The 27,783-nt window shown below is 38.7% G+C and overlaps 1 protein-coding gene across 1 annotated transcript; it reads right to left on the reverse strand.

Annotated features, from left to right (window-relative positions):
- Positions 1–27,315, reverse strand: LOC132477632 (uncharacterized). Its single transcript, XM_060080079.1, has 5 exons — positions 27,301–27,315; positions 26,741–26,924; positions 23,694–23,780; positions 22,110–22,659; positions 1–303 (listed from the first exon to the last, which is right to left on the reverse strand). Exons 2-4 carry the CDS (start codon positions 26,888–26,890, stop codon positions 22,519–22,521), a joined length of 378 nt encoding a protein of 125 aa, XP_059936062.1. The 5' UTR covers positions 26,891–26,924; positions 27,301–27,315; the 3' UTR covers positions 1–303; positions 22,110–22,518.
- Between the last annotated feature and the right edge of the window lie 468 nt (positions 27,316–27,783).

The following is a 27,783-nucleotide window of genomic DNA, read 5'->3' on the forward strand; positions in this document are numbered from 1 at the left end:
TAAATTAAGAAAAAGCCAATAGGTTTCCTCCATTATTTAAACCCAAGGATCGTGACTCAATCGATACATAAATAACAAACTGGCCAGTCACAGGAAGGGGTGTTGAGGAGTACTGGCTCACTGTAGCCATCTCAGGGAAGGACATAAAATGCGGGACACAAGGACCCAGATCTTACTCAGTGGTGGACGTGGAAAAAGCAGAAGTAAAAGTCCTCCGGGGTTTGCTTTTGGTAGTGTCGTAAGAACGGACTTGTTCTTCCTGAGAAATCACAGCATGGTCTACTTGAGAAAATGCGTGCCCACCTAAAAGAGCAAAGCACAGGGGGCTCTGTTAGAGGACTAATACGTACAAGTGAACATTCTGGTGACAGAAATCAAAACTCCCACCGGACTGGGATACAGTGGCCACGTCAGCCAGGCCAGTGACCGAGGCAGGTAGTCTGGAGAGGGCTTGGTGATGGAGCAATTTGCAAACCTGGCTGCATTAGAACCACTTAAGAAGCCTTTTCTACATCCTTCTTTCTGGGGCCACAATTGATCTGTGGGTGGCTGGACATTGGTGTGTGCTTTTTGAAGTCCTCCCAGGGATTCTGATGTGGTGCCAGGCCCTACATGAGAAACGTGTCCTGGAGGATGCAGCCTGGCTGAGGGGCCGGGTGGCTCATGCCTGTTTATATGGGGCTTGTCTGAGCAGCTGAAACAGTGGCCCAGGGTCCCTCGTTTCATTTTCCCACCACCATTCAAGAGGAGAGGCCCTAGAAAGGTCTGAGTCTTGAAACTGAACCTTACAACTAGAACCCAGAAAGGTAGTTTATGAAGCTGAAAACATGTTAGGGGACAACAGACAATATTAAACTTGGTAGAGAATCCATAATGCTGGAAATATTCCTGTTTTTATTTTTTTTTATTTTTTTATTTTATTTTTTTTTTGCTGTACGCGGGCCTCTCACTGCTGTGGCCTCTCCCGTTGCGGAGCACAGGCTCCGGACACACAGGCTCCGCGGCCATGGCTCACGGGCCCAGCCGCTCCGCGGCATGTGGGATCCTCCGGGATCGGGGCACGAACCCGTGTCCCCTGCATCGGCAGGCGGACTCTCAACCACTGCGCCACCAGGGAGGCCCACAATATTCCTGTTTTTAGATATAGCATTCTTGGAATGAATCAGTGAAACAAAAAATTCTGTTCTCGTGGAGTTTACAGTCTAGCCATGAAGACAGATAATAAATAAGAATGCAATAAAAAGTTAATCATATAGCACCCAAGAGTGTGTCATGAACAAATAAAAAAGTAAACTGGAATCAGGGGTGAGGGTTGTGTAGCAAGAGGGTGGTCAGAGTAGGCTTCATTGAGAAGGTGACATTTGGGCAAAGGCTTGAAGGAAGTGAAGGGGGGCGCCCACAGATGTATGAGGGATTCGCTTTCTAGGCAGAGCTGCCAGCCAGTGCAAAGGCCCTGGGGCAAGAGTACTCCTGGTACAGTGTGAGGAGAGCACAAAGGCTGGAGTGGGATGAGGGAGGAGGGAGAAGAGTAGGAGATGACACCAGGAAAGTACGGCATCCAGATCAAGTCAGTCTTCTGGGCCACTGGCAGGCTTTTACGTTGAATGTGATGGATGGCCATTGCAGGGTTTGGGGCAGAAAACTGATGTGCTTGTGCTGACATAATTTTAATGCATCACTTTGGTTGCTGTCTGAGGGGCAAGGATAGAAGCAGGAAACTCCTTAAGAGGTTTTTGAAGCAGTGTAGACATACGACAGTGGTTCAGACCACGTGCCAGCAGTGGTGTGGGTGAGTGGGAAGTGACCAGACTGAATATAATGAGATGGCAGAGCCAATGCAATGGAAAGGAGGAATTAAGAATGACTCCAAGGGGCTTCCCTGGTGGCGCAGTGGTTAAGAATCCTCCTGCCAATGCAGGGGACACAGGTTCAATCCCTGGTCCGGGAAGATCCCACATGCTGCGGAGCAACAAAGCCCGTGCACCACAACTACTGAGCCTGCGCTCTACAGCCCGCAAGCCACAACGACTGAGCCTGTGTACCACAACTACTGAAGCCCACGCACCTAGAGCCTGTGCTCTGCAACAAAAGAAGCCATCGCAATGAAGAGTAGCCCCTGCTCGCTGCGACTAGAGAAAGCCCGCACACAGCAACCAAGACCCAACACAGCCACAAAATAAATAAATAAAATAAATAATAATAATAAATAAATAAAACTGTACTGGATGGCCCAGCCTGTGCATTAATGCAATAAAAATAAATGAGGAAGAAGCATACCTCTCTATCCACAGACAACATGGTTGTATATAGAGAAAATCCTAATAAAGAACAAAATAGCTACGAGAATGATTAGTGAATTTAGCAAGTCACAAGTTATAAGGTAATTATAAAAATTGTACTTCAAAACAGTAACAGTAACTTCCCTGGCGGTCCAGTGGTTAAGACTCCCTGCTTCCACTGCAGCGCACGTGGGTTAGATTCAAGAGCACGCACATCACGCGGCAAGGCCAAATAAATAAAAAAAAATTTTAAATGGTAACGATGAAAAATTGGAAAAGGAGAATTTAAAATACCATCATTGGGACTTCCCTGGCAGTCCAGTGGTTAAGACTGAGTGCTTACACTGCAGGGGGTGCGCGTTCAATCCCTGGTCGGGGAACTAAGATCCCACGTGCCACACGGCATGGCCAAAAAATAAATTTAAAAATTTTTAAAGAAATACCATTACTGAATTTTAAAATACCATTCAAAACTTCAATATTGACAGATAAATTTGGCAAGAGATGTAAAAAGACTGTATATCAGAAACTACAAAACATTCTTGAGAGAAATTAAGGAAACCTAAATAATTGGAGAAATATATTATATTCATGGACTGGAAGACTGGATAATGCTAAAATGTCAATTCTCCAATGCTCTTCAAATTAATCTACAATTAAATACAACCCCAACCCAAATCCCAGCATTTTTATTAGAATTTGAACAGCTGATTTAAAATTTTATATTAAAATTCAAAGGAACTAGAATAGCCAAAACTTTTTCAGAGAGGTTATACTACATGGTGAAAGATTTAAAAATGAAGTACAGTAATCAAAACAATATGGTCTATAGATGAGATCAATGAGACAGAATAGAGATTCCAGATATAAACCCATACATATAACTTCAATGGATTTTTTTTTTTTTACAAAGTTGCCAAGGTAATTCTATGGGAAAAGCATAATCTTTTCAACAAAAAATATTGGAACTGGACATCCATACGCAAAAAATGAATGTTAACTTGTACAACGCACCATAAACAAAAATGAACTCAAAGTAGATCAGAAAACTAAACATAAAACTTAAAAAGAGAACTTTTAAAAGAAAATAGCATTAAGTCTTTGTAACCTTGGATAAGCAAAGATTTCTTAGGAGAAAAAGAAAAGTACCGATCATAAAAACAATCTTTTTTGTTGGCTGCACTGTGTGGCATGCGGGATCTTAGTTCCCTGACCAGGGGTTTAACCTGTGCCCCTGCAGGGCAAGCACGCAGTCTTAACCACTGGACTTCCAGGGAAGTCCCCACAGATCATAAAAATTTTTGGTAAGTTGGACTTAAAATTTAAAACTTCCAACTTAAATAATATTAAGAAAGTTATAGTGAAGCCACAAATTAGGGGGAAAAAATTTACAGTTCACACATGACAAAGGACTTTTATCCAGAAAGAACTCTTGCAATTCCATAAGAACAATTCAATTAAAAAATACCAAGTGTTTGAAAATAAACTTCCTCAAAGAAGGTATACATATGGCAAACAACCACACAAAGAGAGAGTCTGTGTCATTAGTCATCAGAAAAATGCAAAATAAAATCACAAAGAGATAGTATATAATATCTTAGTGAGGTCATAAACAATAAGTGGTATACCATAAAACTTTTGGGCTGAACTTATTCATATTAAACTTCTAATTTAAGATTATTTGATAAGAAACAGTTAATTATATTATACATTTAAATTTACAGTCCCTGATTTACATATATCCAAATTGTAAATGGCCTCCCCATGATTTGGCTTCTTTGGCACCAAAATCTTTCCAAGACCTTTCTGAGAGGAATCTCCTGCCCAGATCTTGACTCTCCCCTATGCCCCATCCCCCATCCCCCATCCCACCTTCCTACCTTCCTGCCCTGAGAGCCTTTACTAGCACAGCTACTGGAGATACTCAGCTGCAGTTTGCACCTGACCACCTCATTCTCTGAGAGCCCGAAGAGGCTAAACAGCAATGGTCTCTGAGTGGGTCAGTGACACAATTATAATTAAGAGGGAGAAAGGCATCCCAAATTCCAAATAATTTTTAAATGGACTTTTAGAATAGAATATTTTCACTAGCTGTCAATCACCAGAAATATAATTAATACTATAGAACATAAGGCATGTTAAAATCTTTTTTTATTTGTTTTTTTTTTTTGCTGTACGCAGGCCTCTCACTGTTGTGGCCTCTCCCACTGCGGAGCACAGGCTCCAGATGCGCAGGCTCAGCGGCCATGGCTCACGGGCCCAGCCGCTCCGCGGCATGTGGGATCTTCCCAGACTGGGGCACGAACCCGCGTCCCCTGCATTGTCAGGCGGACTCCCAACCACTGCGCCACCAGGGAAGCCCAAAATCTTTTTTTAAATACATACATTTTTTAAATACTGAAAATCATCATTCTTTGCCTGTTTCTCCTTTTCTTTAGCACTTGTACTAGAGCCAATTCCCAAACTTGCTTGCACACTGGAATCTTCAGAAGAACTTCATAAACTACTTACTGATGCCTGTAACTTAACCACAGTGATTGTGGTTCAGCTGGTTTGGGGTGTGACCCAGGCTTTGGAATTTAAAAAATCTCTTGGTGATTCTAGTGTACAGACAAGTTTGGAAACACTAGTAGAAAATGATATGGAGATGATGATCCTATGCAACTCTCTTATTTTCAGGGTCTTACAGTAATAGGTTTCATGTGATGCAAGTTGAAACACAGGAGAGGCCACCACGTAGACTATGTACACCTGGTCAGTTAGGGTTGGCATTCAGGCTGGATTTACAAAGTAGGAGCCTGGAAAGTTTCCAGGTCCTCACGTCATATAACTTCATGGTGATGAGTGATATTTTGTGTTTATGTTGTTTGCTTGCCTATTATGTACAAAGCATCTTTAAATTAAATTTAAACATGTATTATTAGTGCCAAAACAGCACACCAGGTGATGTGGATAAAGAATTCAGTCCTATAAACTTTTAAGGAAATTTGCAAAGAGCATTTTATCAATTAGTCCTCCTTCCCACCCAGGAAGCACAAATAATCAATAATTGTTTATTCCTTATAGAGAATCTGAGGGTGTTTTCTGGGTGTGTGTTGAAGGAAGACTGAAATATTTTAAATATTTTTTAAAGAAATTTTTTAATCTTAAGGAAAAATAAAAAATGAATATTTTTAAAAGAAGACTAAAATTTTTGAATCTTAAGGAAAAAAGAATAAAAATGAATATTTTTATAAAGAATTAGCTGACTGAACGCTTGTCATTTAATGATAACTTCTGCAAAATAATAAAATTCAATAAAATTGTGGTACTTCTGGTTCTGGATTTGGACCCATTCTCACCACAACCGTTTATATTCCTTTATATATTTTGAAGATAATCTATGATTCCCAAATATATTCTACTTACTGTATATTGAGCCTTCTTTTCTCTGGACTACTGGGTATATTACAAAGTTGTCTTCATTACCTTTTTTTAAAAATGTGTGTGTTAATCATTCTCATGCTTTATTTTATAATTTTGGCAAATAGGTATGTATCCCAAAACAATATATATGCTTATTATAACTTCTACAAAACTGACATAAAACTGTATGCAGTGGATGGGACACCTGGTCACTCCACAGGTATTATCAGGTATATTAACTTTGCCAGTATAGTGGCATTAGATGTCTTCTCATTGCCTGATTACTGAGATGTTGTGTATCTTTCTTATATTTTTTGCCATTTATATTTCATTAACTTTCAAAAACAGCTTTATTGAGATATACTTTACATATCATACAATCCACACATTTAAAATGTACAATTCAATGGCTTTTAGTATTTTGACAGAGTTGTGTTAACTATCACCATAATCAATTTTAGAACACTTTCACTACCCTCAAAAAGAAACCCTGGACCCCTTAGGTGTCCCCTCCCAATCCCTTCATTCTCCCAGCCCTAGGTACCACTAATCTACTTTCTATTCCTATATATTTGTCTGTTCTGGACATTTTATATAAATGGACTCACACAATATGTGCTCCTTGTGACTGGATTCTCATACTTAGTATAATGTTTTCAAGATGTGTCACTGTTGTAGCACAATCAGTACTTTATTTCTTTCTATTAACAAACACTATTCCATTATATGGATGTAGCACATTTTATTTACCCATTCATTGATTAATGAGCACTTGGGCTACTATGAATAATGCTGCTATGAACACTGGTTTACAAGTTTTTGTGTGGACATGGATTTTCATTTCCCTTGGACATATACCTAGGAGTGGGATTCCTGGATCATATGGTAACTCTATACTTAACCATTAAAGGAAATGCCAGACTGTTTCCCAAAGCAGCTGCACCATGTTACATTCCTGTCGTCAGTGAATGAGGGTTCCAATTTCCCCACTTCCTTGTCAATGCTTGTTGATATCTGTCATTTTGATTTTAGCCATCTTAATGGGTGTGAAGTAGTATCTCGTTGTGGTTTTAATTTGCTTTTGTTTAAATATTAATGATGTTGAGCATATGTTTATTAGTTATTTGTATATCTTTTTGGAGAAATGTCTATTAAAATCCTTTGCACATTTTAAAAAATTGGGTCATAGTCTTTTTTTGTTGAGGTATAAATGTTCTCTATATACTCTGGATACAAATCCTTTGTTATACATAACTTGCAAATGTTTTGCTCCATTCTGTGGGTTGTATTCAATATTTTCACTTTCTTTTTTTTTTTTTTTTTCTTTTTGCGGTATGTGGGCCTCTCACTGTTGTGGCCTCTCCCGTTGCGGAGCACAGGCTCCGGATGCGCAGGCCCAGCGGCCATGGCTCACGGGCCCAGCCGCTCCGCGGCATATGGGATCCTCCCAGACCGGGGCACGAACCCGTATCCCCTGCATCGGCAGGCGGACTCTTAACCACTGCGCCACCAGGGAGGCCCAATATTTTCACTTTCTTGATGGTATCTTTTGATGCACAAAAGTTTTATGAAGTAAAATTTAGTTATTTATTATTGTGTTGCTTCTATTTTTGGTGTTGTATCCAAGAAGTCTTTGCCTAACCCAGGTCATAAAATGTTAATGCAGTACTTTCTTCTAAGAGGTTTATTTGCTCTTACATTTAGTTCTGTGATCCATTTTGACTTCATCTGTGAGTTTGATGCGAGGTAGGAGCCCAAATTCACTCTTTTGCAAATGGATATCCAGTTGTCTCAGAAGCATTTGTTGAAAAGACTGTTCTTCCCTGCCTCCCAGTTAATGGCATTGGCACCCTTGTAAATATCAATTGATCATAAATTTGAAGGCTTCTTTCTCAATTTTATTCATTTAGCTATGTATTTCTATCTTTATGCCAGTACCACTGTCTTAGTTACTGTAGCTATGCAGTAAGTTTTCAAATCAAGAAGTGTGAGTCTTCCAACTTGTTCTTCTTTGACAAGGTTTTGGCTATTCTGGGTCCCTTGCATTTCCATATCAATTTTAGAATCAGCTTGTACATCTCTGCAAAGAAGTCAGCTGGGACTTAGAGAAGAATTGCATTGGACCTTTAAACTGATTTGAGCAGTATTGCCAGTTTAACAATATTGTCTTCTAATTCATAAACATGGGATGTCTTTACATTCACTTAATCCTTCTTTAATTTCTTTCAACAATGAATTGTAATTTTCAAAGTATGAATTTTACACTTCTTTTGTTAAATTTAGTCATACGCATTTTATTCATTTTGATGCAATTGTAAGTTGAGTTGTTTTCTTAATCTCACCTTCAGTTTTCTTATTTTTATTTTATAGAAATAAAATAGATTTTTGTGTATACTGATCTTGTATCCTGACACTTTACTTAATTTATTTATTAGTTCTAATGGTTTTTAGTAGATTCACTAGTATATATATATATATATATATATATATATATATATATATATATATATATTTATTTATAAAATGTCATATGCAAAGAGAGATCATTTTACTTCTTCCTTTCTAACCTGTATGACAATTATTGTATTTTCTTGCCCAGTTGTACTAGCTAGAATTTCCAGCACAATGATGAATAGAAATGTTAGAAATAATATCTTTGTCTTGTTCTTGATTTTAGGGGGAGAGCATTCAGTCTTTCACCACTAAGCATAATGTTAACTATGGGTTTTTTGTAGATGTCCTTGATCAGGTTGAGGAAGCTCCATTTTATTCCTAGTTTGTTGAGAATTTTTATCACAAAGGAGTATTGGATTTTGTCAAATTCTTTTACTGAATCTACTGAGATGGTCATGTCATTTCTGTCCTTTACTCTATTGCTATGATGTATTACATCAGTCTATTTTAGGATGTTAAGCCAACCTTGCATTCTTGGGATAAATCCCACTTGGTTATTGTTTATAATCCTTTTATGTATTGCTAAATTTGGCATATTGATATTTTGTTGAAGATTTTGCATCTATATTGTTTTATTAAGTTGCTTTTAAAATCAGTTATGAAAAGACAGAAGACAAAGTATGCATTTACACTGTCATGTATAAATACATCATTTCCTCTACCAGTGCTCTTTGTGGTTTTGGTGGACTCAAATTTTCGTCTGGGTTTACTTGCTTTTAACCTGAAGAACTTCCTTTAGTATCTCTTATAAAGGTGTGTATTCTAGCATCAAATTCTCTCATTTTTCTGTTTATCTGGTAATATCTTTATTTTGCCTTCATTTTTGAAAGATTATTTTGCTGAGCTAAGATTCTTGGCTGATAGGTGTTTTCTTTTTTTTTCTTTCGGCTTTGTGTCACCCCACTATATTCTGGCCTCCATCTTTTCCAAAAAGAAATCATCTGTTATTCTCATTGGAGTTCCTTTGTATGGATGAGTCATTTTTCTTTCCTTTCAATATTTTTCCATCATTTTTGGCTTTCAACATTTTTGCTTCAGTGTGTCTGGGTGTGAATCTCTTAGTATTTATCTCACTTGGAGTTAATTGGGTTTCTTGGATGTGTGGATTAATGTTTTTTAGCTAATTTGACACTTTTCAGCTATTATTTTCTTGATTTTTTTTCTACTTCACTGTTTTTCTCCTCTAGTTCTGGTACTCTCATTGTGCTTATGTTGGTGTGTTTAAAGGCTTCTCACATTCTCTGAGGCTCTGTTAAATTTTCTTCACTCTATTTTTTTCTCTGGTCTTCAAATTATGTATTCTCTATTGATCTAACTTCAAGTTTGCTACCCTTTTTTCTTCCAGTTCAAATCTACTGTTGAGCCTAACACATTTTTCACTTTGGTACTTTTTAACTCCAGGATTTTCATTTGGTTCTTTATTATAATTCCTATCTCTTTATTGATAATCTCTATTTGATGTGCAATTGCCTTCATACCTTCAAGCATGGTTTCTTTTAGTTCTTTGGACATATTTTTAACAGCTACTTCAAACTCTTTGTTAAATCTGACATCTGGGCCCTCTCACAGGCAGTTTCTGTTGCCTGCTTTTTTCTCCTGTGTATGGGTCACACAGTTCTGTTTCTTTGCATGTTTCATTTTTCTTTTTTTTCTGTAGTTAAAAACTAGACATTTTATATAATATATTATAGCTGCTCTGAATACTGTTTCCTCTCCTCCTCCTTTAAGGCTTGTACTTATTGTTGAAGCACGTTTATTTGTTTCATGATTTGGCTAGGCTTTTTTAGTGAAATCTATTTCCCCCATAGTATGAAACCTCAGTGTTGCTCCTTGGAAAGTGCAGCCTTGAGCAAGCACACAGCTGCCTTGATTTTAGTGGGACTCTCTTTTTTTTAAATTATTATTATTTATTTATTTATTTTTGGTTGTGCTGGGTCTTCGTAGCTGCGTGCAGGCTTTCTCTAGTTGTGGCAAGCAGGGGCTACTCTTCGTTGCAGTGTGCGGGCTTCTCATTGTGGTGGCTTCTCTTGTTGTGGAGCAGGGACTCTAGGGTGCACAGGCTTCAGTAGTTTCAGCATGTGGGCTCAGTAGTTGCAGTATGAGGGCTCTAGAGCATGCGGGCTCAGTAGTTGTGGCACACAGGCTTAGTTGCTCCGCGGCATGTGGGATCTTCCCGGACCAGGGATCAAACCCATGTCCCCTGCATTGGCAGGCAGACTCTTAACCACTGTTGTTGGACTTGTATTACAGTTTAAGTTGAAGCATGCAGTTTGAGAAATGAAAACAATACATAAAGTAGACATAAATTTCAAACTAACAGAATCTATGACCCATTAGAACTGTTGTGCTTTCTATCACAAAGCACATAGTATCTCAAATATTTATTAAAAATTAACAATAAAAGCACTAATTCACAATTTATACATGTCAGAGGCAAAGAGAATGGTCTCTAAAGGCCATCTGTTAAATGTTCAAACTACACTCTGTTATTTAGATTATACTATTAGATTTAGGTGAATACATATCTAAATATATTTTTAATCCTATTTTCGTTCTTCAGTTCTTTCTGTAGAGACACACACAGAAACACTGACACACACCCCCCACATTGCGAATAACATGTTCTTTGCTGAATATTTGAAACAATTAAGCTATTACCATGTTCCAGCATTTTTGTGGGCAATCAGAAGAGAATGAAGGAATGGACCAAAGCATTTATACATTGAATCCAAAGCACCTAAAAGAAGACAAAGCAAGAAAGTCAAGATAGTACCCTGGTCTAAATCTAAAAATATGTGACATTATAAAGTATATTTGCTGGGTGAAACACAGTTGCAAAGCTAAAATGTCTTCCTGGAGACTGAAAATTTCTATTTCTTTATTCTCCTCTTAAAAGAAGTGACTGTGAAATTACAGTATGATATTATTTGAAAAACAAATCTATTAAATATAAATGTGTAGATCTCAAAGATAGTATATTTATTATAAAAACATATAAAAACTTAAATTATCCAGCAGAAGAGAACCAGAAGGAATTTTTTTAAAGAAATAATAAAAATACTTTCAGTCTTTAAATTATAGTAGTTTAAATATAATTTAATACCATATTTTACATGATACACTCTGTACCTTTACATTTACACCCTGGTTCTGGTTGAAATAATTTTTAATACCCCATATACAGGCATACCTCAGAGATACTGCAGGTTTGGTTCCAGACCACCACAATAAAGCAAATATTGCAATAAAGTGAGTCACATGAATTTTTTAGTTTCCCAGTACATATAAAAGTTAAGTTTACACTATACTGTAGTCTATTAAGTGTACAATAGCATTATGTCTAAAAAAAACAATGTACACACATTAATTAAAATGCTAACCATCATCTGACAATGCAGGCTTGACACAAACCTTCAATTTGTAAGAAACATACTATCTACAAAGTGCAATAAAACAAGGTATGCCTGAACAACTTTCTTAAAGGAAATCTCAATATAAAATCTATGGGATCAATCAAACAAGGGTGCACATCAGTTAGGAAATGATAGAACAATAACAAGTCTTTGTTCATTCAATTCTAAATATACCAGCTTTTTTTTTTTATTCATGCTTGCCACAAAGACTAACAGATAAAGGACTAGAGAAGAAAAGAATGTGGAAAAAACATATTTGGCCTGTGACTCAAATTTCCTGGAGTGAAGCAGATTTTAGGAAAGAATGTAAGAAACTGGTTCAAAAACAAAGCTACTACCAAATTGGAAAACCTCAGAATTCATGGAACGTTGGGTAGAGTACATAAAAACATGGCACAGGGCTGCATTCCTTGTGTTTTTTTTATTATTTTTCCTAAAGCAGCAGAAAGGGAAGAGACAAAAGTACCTTCTGGAGGGAAGTTGAGATGAAAGACCTGCAATAATCTTCTGCTTACCTTTATATTGAAAATATCGCCTGTCTGAGAAATTGTGTAGAGTTGTGGATACCTAAGCAGGCTCTCCTGACTGCAACACTGTTCAAAGATTCCCAGAGTAATAGGTGGCAGTGAAGTGAAAATCTACATAGGAAAACAAGACTCTACTAAAAAGAGCTTTCAGTCTGTATCTGAGTTAGCAATGTCATTTTCCTGGCTTTGATAATGTACTGCAATTATTAAGGTATCACTGTGGGGAAAGCTGGGTGAAGGGTACACAAAACTAATTTTGCAAACTTCTGGTAAGTCATAAACTATTTAAACACAAAAGTTACTTACAGGGCTTCCCTGGTGGCGCAGTGGTTGAGAGTCCGCCTGCCAGTGCAGGGGACACGTGTTCGTGCCCCGGTCTGGGAAGATCCCACATGCTGCAGAGCGGCTGGGCCCATGAGCCCGTGAGCCATGGTCGCTGAGCCTGCGCGTCCGGAGCCTGTGCTCCGCCACGGGAGAGGCCACAACAGTGAGAGGCCCGCGTACCACCAAAAAAAAAAAAAGTTACTTACAAAGAAGTCATTATTGAGACACATAGATTGGAACAGATCTACCAAATCATGACTTAATTTTTCTAATTGATCCAATCCTTTGATTCAACAGCGTATTTAGAAGCATGTTCCTTAATTTTAAAATATGTGTGGTTTTCTCTGATCTATTGCTGTTATTGGTTTCTAGTTTAAATTCCTGGGATCAGAGAACATATTCCATATGATTTTCATCCTTCTGAATTTATTAAGACTTGTTTTATTGCCCAGTATGTGGTCTATTTTGGTGAATGTCCCATATTCATTTGAGAAGAAGGCGTATTCTGCTGTTGTTGGGTAGTTTTCTATAAATGTCAGTTAGGGCCAGTTTGTTATAAAAGTGTTCAAATCTTCTATACCCTTTCTGAATTTTCATCTATAGTTTCTATCAACTACAGAAAGGAGTATTTAAAACTTTGACTGTCATTGTCAATTTACTTAATGTGTCATTTAATTGTATGAAATTCTGCTCCATTTCTAATAAGTTCTAATAAGCTATGTTATTAGACACTTTACATATTTAGGAATCTAATGTGTTATTGATAAATTAACCCCTTTAAAATTAAGAAATGTCCATCTTCACTATTAGCCATATTTCTTTTTCTAAAGGCTGTTATTTGTGTAATTAATATAGCCACTCCAGTTTTCTTTTGATTAGAATCTACATGGTAAACCTTTTTCATCTTTTTCCTTTTGACCTATTGGTGTCTTTAAAGTAGGTTTTATTGTGGAAATCATATAGTTGTGTCTTGATTTTTTAATCTGACAGTCTCTGCCTTTTAACTGGAGTATTTAGAACACTTGTAGTCAATGTAATTATAAATATGTCTGGATTTAAATCTACCATCTTCCTATTTTTTTCTATTTGTTGCATTTATTCTTCCTCTTTACCTCATTTCTTGACTTCTTTTGGATTAACTGAATATTTTTTAAGATTTTCTTTTATCTCCACTATTGGCTTACTAGTTATACCTTTTCTGTTTTTGTTTTTCTTAGTTGTTCTTTAAAAATTTACTTTAAACATATGCAATGTATCATAAAGTTCAAATAATAATATACTCCAGTTCCTCCCTCCCATTCATTGTGCTATAGTTACCTACCTGTAACTATAGATAGATACCTAGAGTTATCAATCTATATTGTGCTGTAGTTACAAGCCCTACAATACATTTTGCTTTAAATAGCCAAATGTCTGTTAACATGATCGAAAATGGGGTGGGAGGGTCTCTTATGAATGCCCACATAATTAACACTTCTTTTGCTTTAAATTGCTTTGGACAGACCCAGATCTCTTTCTGGTATACTTCTTCTTTTGCCTGAAGAGCTTCCTCTAACATTACAGGTATTACAGGTCTTCTGATGATGAATTTTCTGTTCTCTTGGTTTGAATTAGTTTTTATTTCACCTTAATTTTCAAAAGACATTTTTGCTGGGTATAGAATTTTGGGTTAATGGATTTCTTTTCTTTCAGATCTTTAAAGATACTCCATTGTCCTCTATGCTGCATGGTTTCCAATGAGAAATCTGCTTTTATTCTTAGATTTATCTCCTGTATGTAATTCTTGTTTTTTATCTGGCTGATTTAAAGATTATTCTCTTGATCACTGATATTCAGCAATTTGGTTATGAAGAACATTTCTGTGTCATTTTTTAGGTTACTCTTCTTGAGAAGAGATTGTTGAGATTCTTAGATTTGTGAGTTTACAGTTTTCATCAAATTTGACACTTTCAACCATTATTTCTTCAAATATTATTTTTTCACCTTCTTTCTTTGGAAACTCTAAGTTTATGAAAATTAGAATGCTTAATATTGTACCGGAGCAAAGTGAGGCTCTGTTAAATTTTTCCGATTTTTCTCTCTGGGCTTCTCTATTGCTATGTCTTCATATTTAGTAATTTTTTCCCTGAACTTTCTAATCTACTCTTAATCCCATCCAGAAAAATGTTCATTTTGGATATTGAATTTTTAAGCATAAAGTTCTATTTGTTTCTTTTCTATATCTCCATTTTTCTCCTCATTATATTCATGTTTTCCTTTATATCCTTGAACATGCTCATAAGGTCCTTATCTACTAATTCCATCATCTTATAATTTCTGGACCTGCTCTTACTGATTTATTTTTGACCTTCTATGGATCTTATTTACCTATTTCTTCGTATGCCTTATATCCTTTAGTGGATGCAAAACATGGTGAATTTTGTGTTACCGAATGCTTAATTTTGTTCTTTAAAAATTGTTTGCCTATCTACAGATTCAATGCAATCTCTGTCAAAATACCAATGATATTTTTCACAGAACTAGAACAAATAATTTTAAGAGGTGTATGGAAACACAAAAGACCCCGAATTCCCAAAACAATCTTGAGAAAGATCAGAGCTGGAGGATTCACGCTCCCTGGCTTCAGACTATACTACAAAGTTACAGTAATCAAAACAGTATGGTACTGGCACAAAAATAGATACATAGATCAATGGAACAGAATAGAGAGCCCAGAAATAAACCCATACACTTATTCCGAGTCCGCATGCTACAACTACTGAAGCCCATGTGCCTAGAGCCCATGCCCCACAACAAGAGAAGCTACTGCAATGAGAAGCCTGGGCACTGCAATGAAGACCCAACACAGCCAAAATAAATAAATAAAATAAATAAATTATTTTTAAAAAGAGGTTATCTCTGGATGATGATAAAAAAAAGATATCATCTCACACCTGTCAGAATGGCTGTCATTAAAAAGAACACAAATAACAAACATTGGCGAGGATGCAGAGAAAAGGGAATGCTCGTACAGTGTTGGTGGGAATGAAAGTTGGTGCAGCCACTGTGGAAAACAGTGTGGAGGTTCCTCCGACAACTAAAAATAGAACTGCCCTATGACCCAGTAATTCCACACCTGGGTATATATCTGAAAAAAACCAAAAACAGTAATTTGAAAAAATACATGTACCCCAATGTTCATAGCATTATTACTAACAATTGCCAAGGCATGGAAGCAACCTAAGTGTCCATCAACAGATGAATGAATAAAGGAGATGTGGTATATATATATATTGGGTTGGCCAAAAAGTTCATTTGGTTAATGAATACGTTATTCAATAAGGTTCTTGGTGAAAATGAAAAATGTATCTTTTTACTTAAAACCGAATGAACTTTTTGGCCAACCCAATATACGCATACATATATTTGATTACACACACACACACACACACACACACACACACAATGGAATACTACTCAGCCATAAAAAATAATGAAACTTTGCCATTTGCAGCAACATGGATGGACTTGGAGGGCATTATGCTAAGTGAAATAAGTCAGACAGAAAAAGACAGATACTGTATGATATCCCTTATATGTGAAATCTGAAAAATACAACAAACTAGTGAATAGAAGAAAAAAACAGCAGACTCACAGATATAGAGAACAAACTAGTACTTACCAGTGGGGAGAGGGAAGTGGGTAGGGGCAATATGGGAATAGGGAAAAAAGGGGTTATTATTGGATTATGTGAAATCATGTGTGTGAAACTTTTGAAAATTGTAAAGCACTATAGAATTTAAAGAAACTTTATTCAATTTTTAAAAATTAAAAACTAAAAAAAAATTGTTTGTGTTCTAACATGCAGGTAAGTGACTTGCAAATCAGCTTAATACTTTTGAGGTGTGCTTTTAAGTTTCGTTATGATGGGTCCAGAATAGTGTTTATTATGGGACTAATTCATCCTTATTTTTAAAAGTGTGACTTATGTAAGGAAGTTCCCCAATATCCTGCATAGTAAGTCTTCCCAAACTGGCTGATAGGAATACAAACTGTTCCCAGCCCTGAATGAGCTCCAGGAGTCTAGCTTACTGCTTTCTGGTGGTTTTTTCCTTAGCTTTGGGCAGACTTTCCTCATGCACATACAGATAAATCATCAGCCAAAGGCTCAAGGGGGCTCTCCACAGATTTCCAGAAACACTCTGTCTCTGTATTTCTCTGTGTCTGCACCTCTTTTTCTCTCTCTCCATGTCTCAGTACAATTTGTCTGTCTCTGATACTCTATCTGGCAAATTCTAGTCCTCTTGGCCCACTGAATTCAGTCTGTATCTTCAATTCAGTAAGACAGGTGGGCTTTCTTCTGGGCCCATCTTTCTTCACTGTGGCCTAGAAACAGGCCTGCTCTCAGAGATCACAGCAATGAGCAGCCTGGTGTCTAATGCTTGAAAACTGGTATTTTTCTGGTATTCTAGTTTTTTTCTGGTAGGAGGGTAATTCTGATAGCAGTTAGTCATGCAGGAGCAGTAGCAGAAATAATGTATAACCTCTAGAAGTAGTATGACAACTCATTCAAATTTAGTTATCAAATAAGTAGACAGAGTCTATCTCTGGCATTGCCAGTAATTGCCACCAGGGAAGTCCCTCCATCTAGTTTTTGAATTCAGAATAACTCAAGTAATGGTATGGGATTATTTATTGTTAGAAAATTCCACTAAAATGGAAAATAGTATTTACTGTAGGCTTGATATAAAAATTCATCATTTAGTACAAACACAGTGTGATATTTCCACAAGTACAAATTTTCTACCAAGAGGCTTAAAAGGACATGGAATTATACTATAAACATACACACATACCCACATAGACACAAAGGTAGACAACTCTAAATTATATGTATTAAATGGAACGGGTTTAGGTAGAGTTCAGCAGTTTTTACTTGGCTTAAAAATATGAAAACAGGGACTTCCCTGGCAGCGCAGTGGTTAAGAATCTGCCTGCCAATGCAGGAGACTCGGGTTCAAGCCCTGGTGCGGGAAGATCCCACATGCCGCGGAGCAACTAAGCCCGTGCACCACAACTACTAAGCTTGTGCTCTAGAGCCCGCGAGTCACAACTACTGAGCCCGCGTGCCCAGAGCCCGTGCTCTGCAACAAGAGAAGCCGCTGCAATGAGAAGCCTGCACGCAGCAATGAAGACCCAACGCAGCCAAAAATAAATAAATTAATAAATTAATTTTAAAAATATGAAAACATTGTACAGGCAGATTTAAAGAGATTTTGATTATATTATCAACATACATTGGGTACAAATGTCATGTGGTTACTCTAGAATGATCTGCTATGATTGAAAACACATGTGAAGAGTTTAGGCTTCTGTTATCTTTGATAAAGGAGGCAGGAATATACAGTGGAGAAAGGACAGCCTCTTCAATAAGTGTTGCTGGGAAAACTGGACAGGGACATGTAAAAGAATGAGATTAGATCACTCCCTAACACCATACACAAAAATAAGCTCAAAATGGATTAAAGACCTAAATGTAAGGCCAGAAACTATCAAACTCTTAGAGGAAAACATAGGCAGAATACTCTATGACATAAACCACAGCAAGATCCTTTTTGACCCACCTCCTAGAGAAATGGAAATAAAATCAAAAATAAACAAATGAGACCTAATGAAACTCAAAAGCTTTTGCACAGCAAAGGAAACCATAAACAAGACCAAAAGACAACCCTCAGAATGGGAGAAAATATTTGCAAATGAAGCAACTGACAAAGGATTAATCTCCAAAATTTACAAGCAGCTCATGCAGCTCAATAACAAAAAAACAAACAACCCATCCAAAAATGGGCAGAAGACCTAAATAGACATTTCTCCAAAGAAGATATACAGACTGCCAACAAACATATGAAAGAATGCTCAACATCATTAATCATTAGAGAAATGCAAGTCAAAACTACAATGAGATATCATCTCACACTGGTCAGAATGGCCATCATCAAAAAAATCTACAAACAATAAATGCTGGAGAGGGTGTGGAGAAAAGGGAATCCTCTTGCACTGTTGCTGGGAATGTAAATTGATACAGCAACTATGGAGAACAGTATGGAGGTTCCTTAAAAAACTAAAAATTAGAACTACCATATGACCCAGCAATCCCACTACTGGACATATACCCTGAGAAAACCATAATTCAAAAAGAGTCATGTACCACAATGTTCACTGCAGCTCTATTTACAATAGGCAACATGGAAGCAACCTAAGTGTCCATCGACAGATGAATGGATAAAAAAGATGTGGCACATATACACAATGGAATATTACCCAGCCATAAAAAGCAACGAAACTGAGTTATTTGCAGTGAGGTAGATGGACCTAGAGTCTGTCATACAGAGCGAAGTAAGTCAGAAAGAGAAAAACAAATACCGTATGCTAACACATATACATGGAATCTAAAAAAAATTTTAAAAAAAGGTCAGAAGAACCTAGGGGCAAGACGGGAATAAAGACACAGACCTACTAGAGAATGGACTTGAGGATACAGGGAGGGGGAAGGGTAAGCTGGGGCGAAGTGAGAGGTAACATTGACATAAACACACTACCAAACGTAAAATAGCTAGCTAGTGGGAAGCAGCCACATAGCACAGGGAGATCAGCTCCGTGCTTTGTGTCCACCTAGAGGGGTGGGATAGGGAGGGTGGGAGGGAGGGAGATGCAAGAGGGAAGAGATATGGGAACATATGTATAACTGATTCACTTTGTTATAAAGCAGAAATGAACACACAATTGTAAAGCAATTATACTCTAATAAAGATGTTAAAAAAACAGAACAAAACAAAAAAACTCTCAGCAGTCTAGGAAAAGAGGGGAACTTCCTCACCTTGATGAAGGGCATCTATAAAAAACCTACAGCTAACATTATACCATGAAAACACAACATGCTGGGAGAAAATATTTGCAAACTTCATTTCCGACACAGGAGTAATATCTAGAATATGTGGAGAACTCTCAAAAGTTAACAGTGAAAAAACCTAACAATCCAGTTAGAAATGACAAAAGATATGAAGAGACATTTCACTGAAGAAGATATGCAAAGAGCAAATAAGCACATGAAAAGGTGCTCAACATCATTAGCCGCTAGCAAAATGTAATTTAAAACCGCAGTGAGGGCTTCCCTGGTGGCGCAGTGGTTGAGAGTCCGTCTGCCGATGTAGGGGACGCGGGTTCGTGCCCCGCTCCGGGAGGATCCCACATGCCACAGAGCAGCTGGGCCTGTGAGCCATGGCCGCTGAGCCTGCGCATCCGGAGCCTGTGCTCCGCAACGGGAGAGGCCACAACAGTGAGAGGCCCGCGTACCACAAAAAACAAAACAAAACAAAAAAAACCGCAGTGAGATCTTACTACACACCTATCAGAATGGCTAAAATAACCAATAGTAGTAACACCGAACGCTGGCAAAGATCTAGAAAAACAGGAGAACAGATACTTTTCCAGTGACAATTTAAAATGGTAAAGTCACTCTGGAAAACAGTTTGGCAGTGTCTTTTAAGACTAAACATACACTTACCATATGACTCAGCAAATGTACTCTTGGACACTTACCTGAATAAGTGAAAACTCATGTTTACACATAAGCCTATACACATGTTAACAGGACTTTATTCATGATGGCTCCAAACTGAAACCAACCTACGTGTCCTTCAACAGGTGGAGGACTACACAGCAATAAAAAGGAAAAATGATGGTTCGTGTGACAACTTGGATGGATCTGAAGGGAATTATACTGAGTGAAAAAAAATCCAGTCTCAAAAAGTTACGTACTACATGATTGCACTTTTATAACATTCTTGCAAGAACCCAGCTGTAGGAAAAGAGAACAGATTAGCCACTGCCAGGGCTTAGGGGTGGGTGTGGATATAAAGGAGTAACACAAGGCAGATCCTGTGGTGATGGGGCAGGTTTCTACCTTTTACTGGAACAGGTCTGTATCTTGATTACTCTGGTGATTATGTGAGTCTACACAGGGATAAAAGTGCATAGAGCGACACACATGCACACATACACACATGTGCATGTAAAGCTGATGAAATCTGAATAAGCTCTGTAAGTTGTACCAGTATCAATGTCCTGGTTTTCATATTAACACCTGTATTATACAGTGTTATCTTTGGGGGAAACTGGGTGAAGAGTTCACAAGATCTCCTGTAAATATTTTTTGTAACTTCCTGTGAATCTATAATTACTTCAAAATAAAATGTTTCAAAACATATTTCCACAACCAAATTTAAAGCTTACACAGGTATTTTTAAAGTCAGAACGGTAGTTAGAAGATTCACTCCCATACCTTGGCTATTGTAAATACTGTGCCCATCTACAAAGGAATGAAGATGTGGTATATACATACAATGGAATATTACTCAGCCATAAAAAAGAATGAAATGATGCCATTTGAGACAACATGTATGGACCTAGAAAGTATTATGCTAAGTGAAATAAGCCAGACAGAGAAAGACAAATACTATATGTTAACACTTATATGTGGAATCTAAAAAATAAAGCAAATGAATGTATATAACAAAACAGGCATAGACAGAGAGGACTAACTAGTGGTCACCAATGAGGAGAGGGAAGTGAGGGAGGGGCAAGATAGGGGTGTGGGATTAAGACACAAACTACCATGTATAAAAAAAATTAAGCATGCACACATGAAAATAATATAGTATTGTAAATCAACTATACTTCAATTAAAAAAAACAATACATAAATAATAATTTTTTTTAAAAGTAGCAAGGATATATTATACAGCACAAGGAAATACAGTAGTCATTTTGTAATAACTTTAAACGGAGTATAATCTGTAAAACTACTGAATCACTATGTCGTACACCTGAAACTAATATAATATTGCAAATCAACAGTACTTCAATAAAAAAAGGAAGATTCACTACCCATACCCCATAACCCTTATACACTACATACTAGAGAAAACATGCTTTTTCAGAAGCAATAAAGGCATGGCAAACTTTCAGAGCCCATGAAAACTGCAGTTATGGATCTCTTCGTGGGTCCATTTTCAGGAAAACAGGGGCCCTGCCGCCCGGCGCTGTGCCAGTGTGGCTGTGAGGACGGCAGCCCGCCAGGGGCAGCAAGGCTGGCTGCAGTGTGGAAGCCACAGCCCCGCTGCCCCCAACACGGGGACGAGGGCGGGGACGGGTTTCTTTCATGTTATTTTGTTCATGTGGAGACAATGCTAGTGAAAAGTTTTTTTTTTGCACTTGCTTCAACCACCAGTGCTAAGTGCAGCCGAGACACAAAAGGAAAGAGCGTGCGTCTGTGAGAACAAGGCCCTTCCTGTCCCTTAATGGGATGTCAGGAAGGCAACAATAGCCTTGGGACAAGATTTCCCATGTCAGGAGGAAGACAGCTCAGAAGCCCAGAGATTTCTGGTGCCTTTAATCACCAGGAGGCTCTGGAGCCGGCAGAGATGCACTTCGGTTCCAAACAGGATATTTTTTTTTAACCACAGATTATGTCAACAAGTTATCATGATATCATAACAAAAAATATTAAGCAAAATATGTTAAATCGATTTTATGTGAGCAAAAGCTTAAAGCAGGATTATGTAACAGTATTTTAAGTGAGATAAATACGAAAAAAACTAAACTATCAAGTTCTATGTCAAAGGTAAGATCTAACTCCTCAAGTAAAGAAAGTGTTATCTCCTTTCTTACCTCAATGATGTATATAACACAACATTCTTGTACAAACGATACAATATGCATTTGGTCACTCGAAAATAATTCCAAGTTCCATGAACCAACAGCAGCTTCTCTAAGTAGCTAAACTAAAAGACAGAAATAATGGTCAATGGAGTTCAAAGGAACCTACCACTTACTGACCAACTCCACAAAACGTTGTTTTCCCACCTCAGCAGTTCCCACTCTGGAGGACAGAAGCAGAATGAAACCTGTTCCCAGACAACCTGACGTGACTGTTCACTGTGAAGGAATTTTTTTAAAGCTTTATAAAATTAACTTTTATCATTAAAATAAATGAATAAACATCACCTTTTTGCCCAGGAGATTCTGCTTGGATTTTCACTTGTCACCTACAAGGCTTTGAATTTAATCTGATCCACATCTAGGACCTTAGTCGTGAGAAGGGGGTCAGAATTATTGAATGAAGTAAGAACCTGGAAACAAGAATCTCTGTCACGGATTTTTCTGTCTGATCAAGTCTTATAGGAATCGTAAGACTTATGGGAATCGCTTCCCCCATTTCCTGTAATGAATATATAAAGAGAAAAAGTAAAATTAAAAAGGAGGTAACGTGTGATCTCTGCAGCACACCTCAGCTGCCTTACCTCATCTATGTGTTCCTTTTCCACAGCACTTTGCACCTTCAAACAAGTGAGCAGGGCTCACTGCTCACTCACTGCTTACACCCAGGATTCATGCCTAAGATGTGGGAAGCACTCAATAAACATTTTGGGGGATGAATATTCGGGAGAATTATTCCACAAAACGAGACATTCAGTAATTGTGACCACAAAAATTAAATACTGACCTCAAAGTGGCATAAGGTGGTACATATGGGAAAAAAGAGCCTTTCAAAAAAGACTGCTTAAGAGTTTGGAACATGAGAGTCAGGATGGGGAGGGAGATGCTGAGTCATAAAATGCACAGCTACACTGAAATAAGTGAATTCAAGAAGGCGGCCACCGTTTGTTTTTACCTAGAGCTTGCTATTAAACCAGTCATTATAGACAACACTCCTATCGCCCCAATTGTTAGCTTTGCACTGATTTATTTGCGGGGGAAAAAAGACATTTGAAGTCAAAGTTGTATTTCCTGGGATGGTTTTAAAATATTAAGAAGTTTAAGAGGAAGAAACAAATACTCTGCTCTTTTTTTTTTTTTTTTTTTTTTGGTGGTACGCGGGCCTCTCACTGCTCTGGCCTCTCCTGTTGCGGAGCACAGGCTCCGGACGCGCAGGCTCAGCGGCCATGGCTCACAGGCCCAGCCGCCCTGCGGCATGTGGGATCTTCCCGGACCGGGGCACGAACCCGTGTCCCCTGCATCGGCAGGCGGACTCCCAACCACTGCACCACCAGGGAAGCCCCTCTTTTCTGAGAGGAAAAAGATCTAGGTTGTGAGCAGAATGTTACACTGAACCTCTCTGAGGAAGGGAGGGTCGTGCATTGCAAGAGGCGGCAAAGGAAAGACGGCTGGACCCTCAGCTCCAGCCCACCTGTTGGGGGGCAGATGGGGCGGAAATGGGAGAATGGCCACTACGGCCCTGGGGACAAGACTCACCCTGGAGGAGTATGAAACAGCCCCCAGCGTGGAGGACACCCTTCTGCCCAGCTCCGGTCCAAGAGCTGCTCTCAGGTAAAATCGAGACTGAAAAACAAACAAAAAGAAAAACGGATGGAGCACAAAGTGTTTCCATCAACCTGAAATAGCATTTTAATAAAAAGGGGTCAAAGCATGAGTCAGATCAGTCTCCCGCATTAGTGACTGGCTTGGTGAGGCGACTTAGGGTGGGTGGAAGGAAGAAAAGAAAGCCTGGAATCCTATACCATCTGCCTGATCACAGCTGCAGCTGCAATTCTAAACCCTTTTAATATTTGGTGTAAGAAGAGAACACTGGAATTGCCTTCCCTAGAGAAAATGGTGAACAGATATTCCCCGGGGGCCCAGGACACCTAATTCCGGCCAGCTGTGTGCAGCTGAGGTGTTTACTAGGTCAGTGTTTAGGGCACATGTAATTGCTGAGCCCACAGGAAGCATGCATCCCAACGGCACTGAGCAGTGAAGGAAACAGGTGAGTGTGGTGCAAACACTCCTGTGTTTACAGACAGGTGCTTTGACGGTAATCCACTGACACTTTCCTTAACTCAGACCCCTCGTACATGGGAGCCCCAGTCTTCCCATCTATAAAACCAGGACACTTAATCCATGAGTAAGGAGAAGATTCTAGAACTGACCTGATTCAGACATTGAGACTGTATGCTTTCCATCTATGTGGCAGAGCCCTAACAATCCATGCTGTTACCACTCTAGTTTTAGGCATCCACTTACCTTTGGACAGACTACTAAATCAGCTAGCCTCTCAGGGACAGCCACCATAAGAACAGCCCCCTAGGGATGGCCTACCTAGAGCCCCAGGGTGATTCCTAGGGAGCTGCTCAAGAATTACATGTGGCTCCTGAATCCAGCAAGAATGAGAGTGTTATTGCTCATTGCTCAAATGTGATAAAAAAATTACATCTATTAAAAGCCAATATTAAAACATTGTTCCAAAATATCTTAATTGTTCATTAAAATATTCTTCAAAAGTAAAAATATTAAAATGTAGAAACAGCAGGTGTTCTTGTTAACAGCAAAGGATGGTGCATAAACATGCAGGAGGTTTAAATCATAGGACCATGCACTCTTCTTAAACACCTTCCAAAAAATGCGACAGCCACTGTGGAAGACAGTTTGGCAGTTTCTTACAAAACTAAACATACTTTTATACATACCATACAACCCAGCAATTGCACTGCTTGATGTTTACCCGAAGGAACTGAAAACTTCTGTCCACACAAAAACCTGCGCACTGGAACTTCCCTGGTGGCACGGTGGTTAAGAATCTGCCTGCCTATGCAGGGGACACGGGTTTGATCCCTGGTCCAGGAATATCCCACCTGCCGTGGAGCAACTGAGCCCATGTGCCACAACTACTGAGTCTGTGCTCTAGAGCCCACATGCCACAACTACTGAAGCCCGCGTGCCTAAAGCCCGTGCTCCGCAACAAGAGAAGCCACTGCAATGAGAAGTCCGCGCACCACAACGAAGAGCAGCCCCTGCTCGCCACAACTAGAGAAACCCCGCACGCAGCATCAAAGACCCAATGCAGCCAAAAAAAAAAAAACCCTGCACACTGATGTTTATGGCAGCTTAATTCATAACTGACAAAACTTGTAAATAACCAAGATGTCCTTCAGCAGGTGAATGGATAAACAAACTGTGATACATCCAGACAATAGAATATTATTCAGCACTGAAAAGAAATGAGCTATCAAGGCTTAAAAGATATGAAGGAACTTTAAATGCATATAACTAAGTGAAAGGAGCCCATTTGAAAAGGTTACGTTCTGTGTGATTCCAACTATATGACATTATGGAAAAGGCAAAACTATGGAAACAGTAAAAAGATCAGTGGTTTCCAAGGTTTAGGGCAAAGGGAGGCATGAACGTGTGAAGTGCCGAGGATTTTGAGGGCCGTGAAACTACTCTGTGACACTGTAATGGTGGATATGTGTCACTGTACATTTGTCCAGACCCACAGACTGTACAGCACCAAGAGTAAATCCTAATGTAAACTATGGACCTTGGGTGATAATGACCTGTCAGTGTAGGTTCATCAGTTATAACACATGTACTGCTCTGGTGGAGGATGCTGATAACAGGGAAGGCTTTGTGTAGGGGGGCACGGGGATATATGGGAAATATCTGTACTTTCTGCTCCATTTTGCTGTGAAGCTAAAACTCCTCTAAAAACACAATTTTTAAAAATGCCTGCCAAGAGGCAGTGTCTCCTTTAAAAAAAAAAAAAAGGGAAATAGGGATATTTTAAGTCTTTACCAAGAGACACCACAAAGCACAGCATACAGTACAGACTGGAGAGACTGGGGATTTGGAGGTTATATTGGTGGAGCTACAGATTCTCAGTGGCAGCAGTTTTGCCAACTCCAGAGCTGGTAACGGGAAGACTTTACTTATGCAACGTGCATACGGACAAAACTAAAGAGAACCCCAAATGGTGTAATAGGAAGGAATCTTTGTATTCTATTACAAGTTCATCACTAAAGGGATGTTGCCTAGAAGCTTAAATTACACATAATGGCACATCTTCTGGGACCCCTGCCCCCCAGGTAATGAGCATTAGGCTAAAACACCTTTGTTTAGCTCACAGGAAACATCCTGAGCAGGTCCATCTGTGAATGATTGCAGGAGGGAGAAATTAACACAGCCCCTCCAGAGGCTGACTAGAACCCAGAAGTGTTTGACTTCACTCCCTCCCCTTTCAGTATAAGAGAAGCCTGAATTCTAACCCAGGCAAGGTGGTCCTTTGGGACACAAGTCCAGCATCTTCTTGGTCTGCTGGCTTTTCAAATAAAGTTGCAATTCCTTGTCCCAACACCTTGTCTCTCCATTTACTGGCCTGTATGTGGCGAGCAGCACGAGCCTGGGCTCGGTAACAAGGTGCTGGTAGTTTCTTAGAGAAAGGAGCTTAGAGAGTGGGGTAAAGCTCGGGGGATGAATCCGAGGTCTTCAACCCTCTCCATGCCCACCTGACCACCCACACCACTGACCTGTACAGTGGCATAATCCGAGTTGTTGGTGGCCTGCATGCCCTCGTTCCCATGGATTCCCACACCCATGTGGGCCGTCTGGGTCATTCCAACATGGCTGGCTTGGTCCCCGATGGCCAGGGTGATGGCCTTTACATGTTTCTTAACCATATCCACTATCTCAGCCTTCTGGAGGGGAGATAACCTGAAAAAAAAAAAAAAAAAGACAAACGACCATGTTTTAGTGTTCTGTTTTGGTTCATTTTACTTCATCCTGTTCTAAAAGGCTTTACAAAGGAGTCAGCAATAATCTACATACAGCCACATTCAAATGGCAGTTACTGGTAAATTTCCCAATTCATTAAGTAAGCTTTTTACAGATATAAGAAAGTTCCTACCTACCCCCACCAAAACCAAAAAGCAAAATAAAAAGTAAAACCAAAAAAACACACTCACTGCTTTAACATCCCCAAAGAAATACACAATATTAGTTGACCAGTTTACATGGAGTTTGCCATTTTCCCCACCACTACCTGTTGTCTAATGCTGGCCTGCTATATTAATTTACATTATCTACATACGTGAGAGGAAGAAGTGGAGGGCTACTATTTCTGAAACTGTATGAAGGCATGTACCCAAAGACTGGAACACAGAGTAGCCTCTGAAGATCAAACTACTTGAAAAATACAAGGAGACATAAAAACGAGAAGGTTATCAGTTGGGAGAGTCAAGGTCATGCTGTGGAAACAACAGCAACAAACAAAAGCTAAGTGACTTAACAAAAGTTTGTTTCTTTCTCATGTGATGTGTCCGATGCAGATTAGGGTACATCATTGATACTTGTTTTTTCAGAGACAAGCTACAGAAGCAAATTTTATATTCCTAAAAAATTTCAGAATAGCAGACCCTGTCTACCCATAAAATATTTACAAATATGCCAAGGAAGGAGGGCAAAACTTTACCTCTAATTCTCACTCATTTATTCATTCACTCAGCAAGCTAGACACGCATTTCATCAAAAATGATAAGGGCACACAAGGGTTTTATATTCTAGTAAGCAAATG

Source organism: Mesoplodon densirostris, chromosome 17, assembly GCF_025265405.1.
Source record: "Mesoplodon densirostris isolate mMesDen1 chromosome 17, mMesDen1 primary haplotype, whole genome shotgun sequence".
NCBI lineage: Eukaryota > Metazoa > Chordata > Mammalia > Artiodactyla > Ziphiidae > Mesoplodon > Mesoplodon densirostris.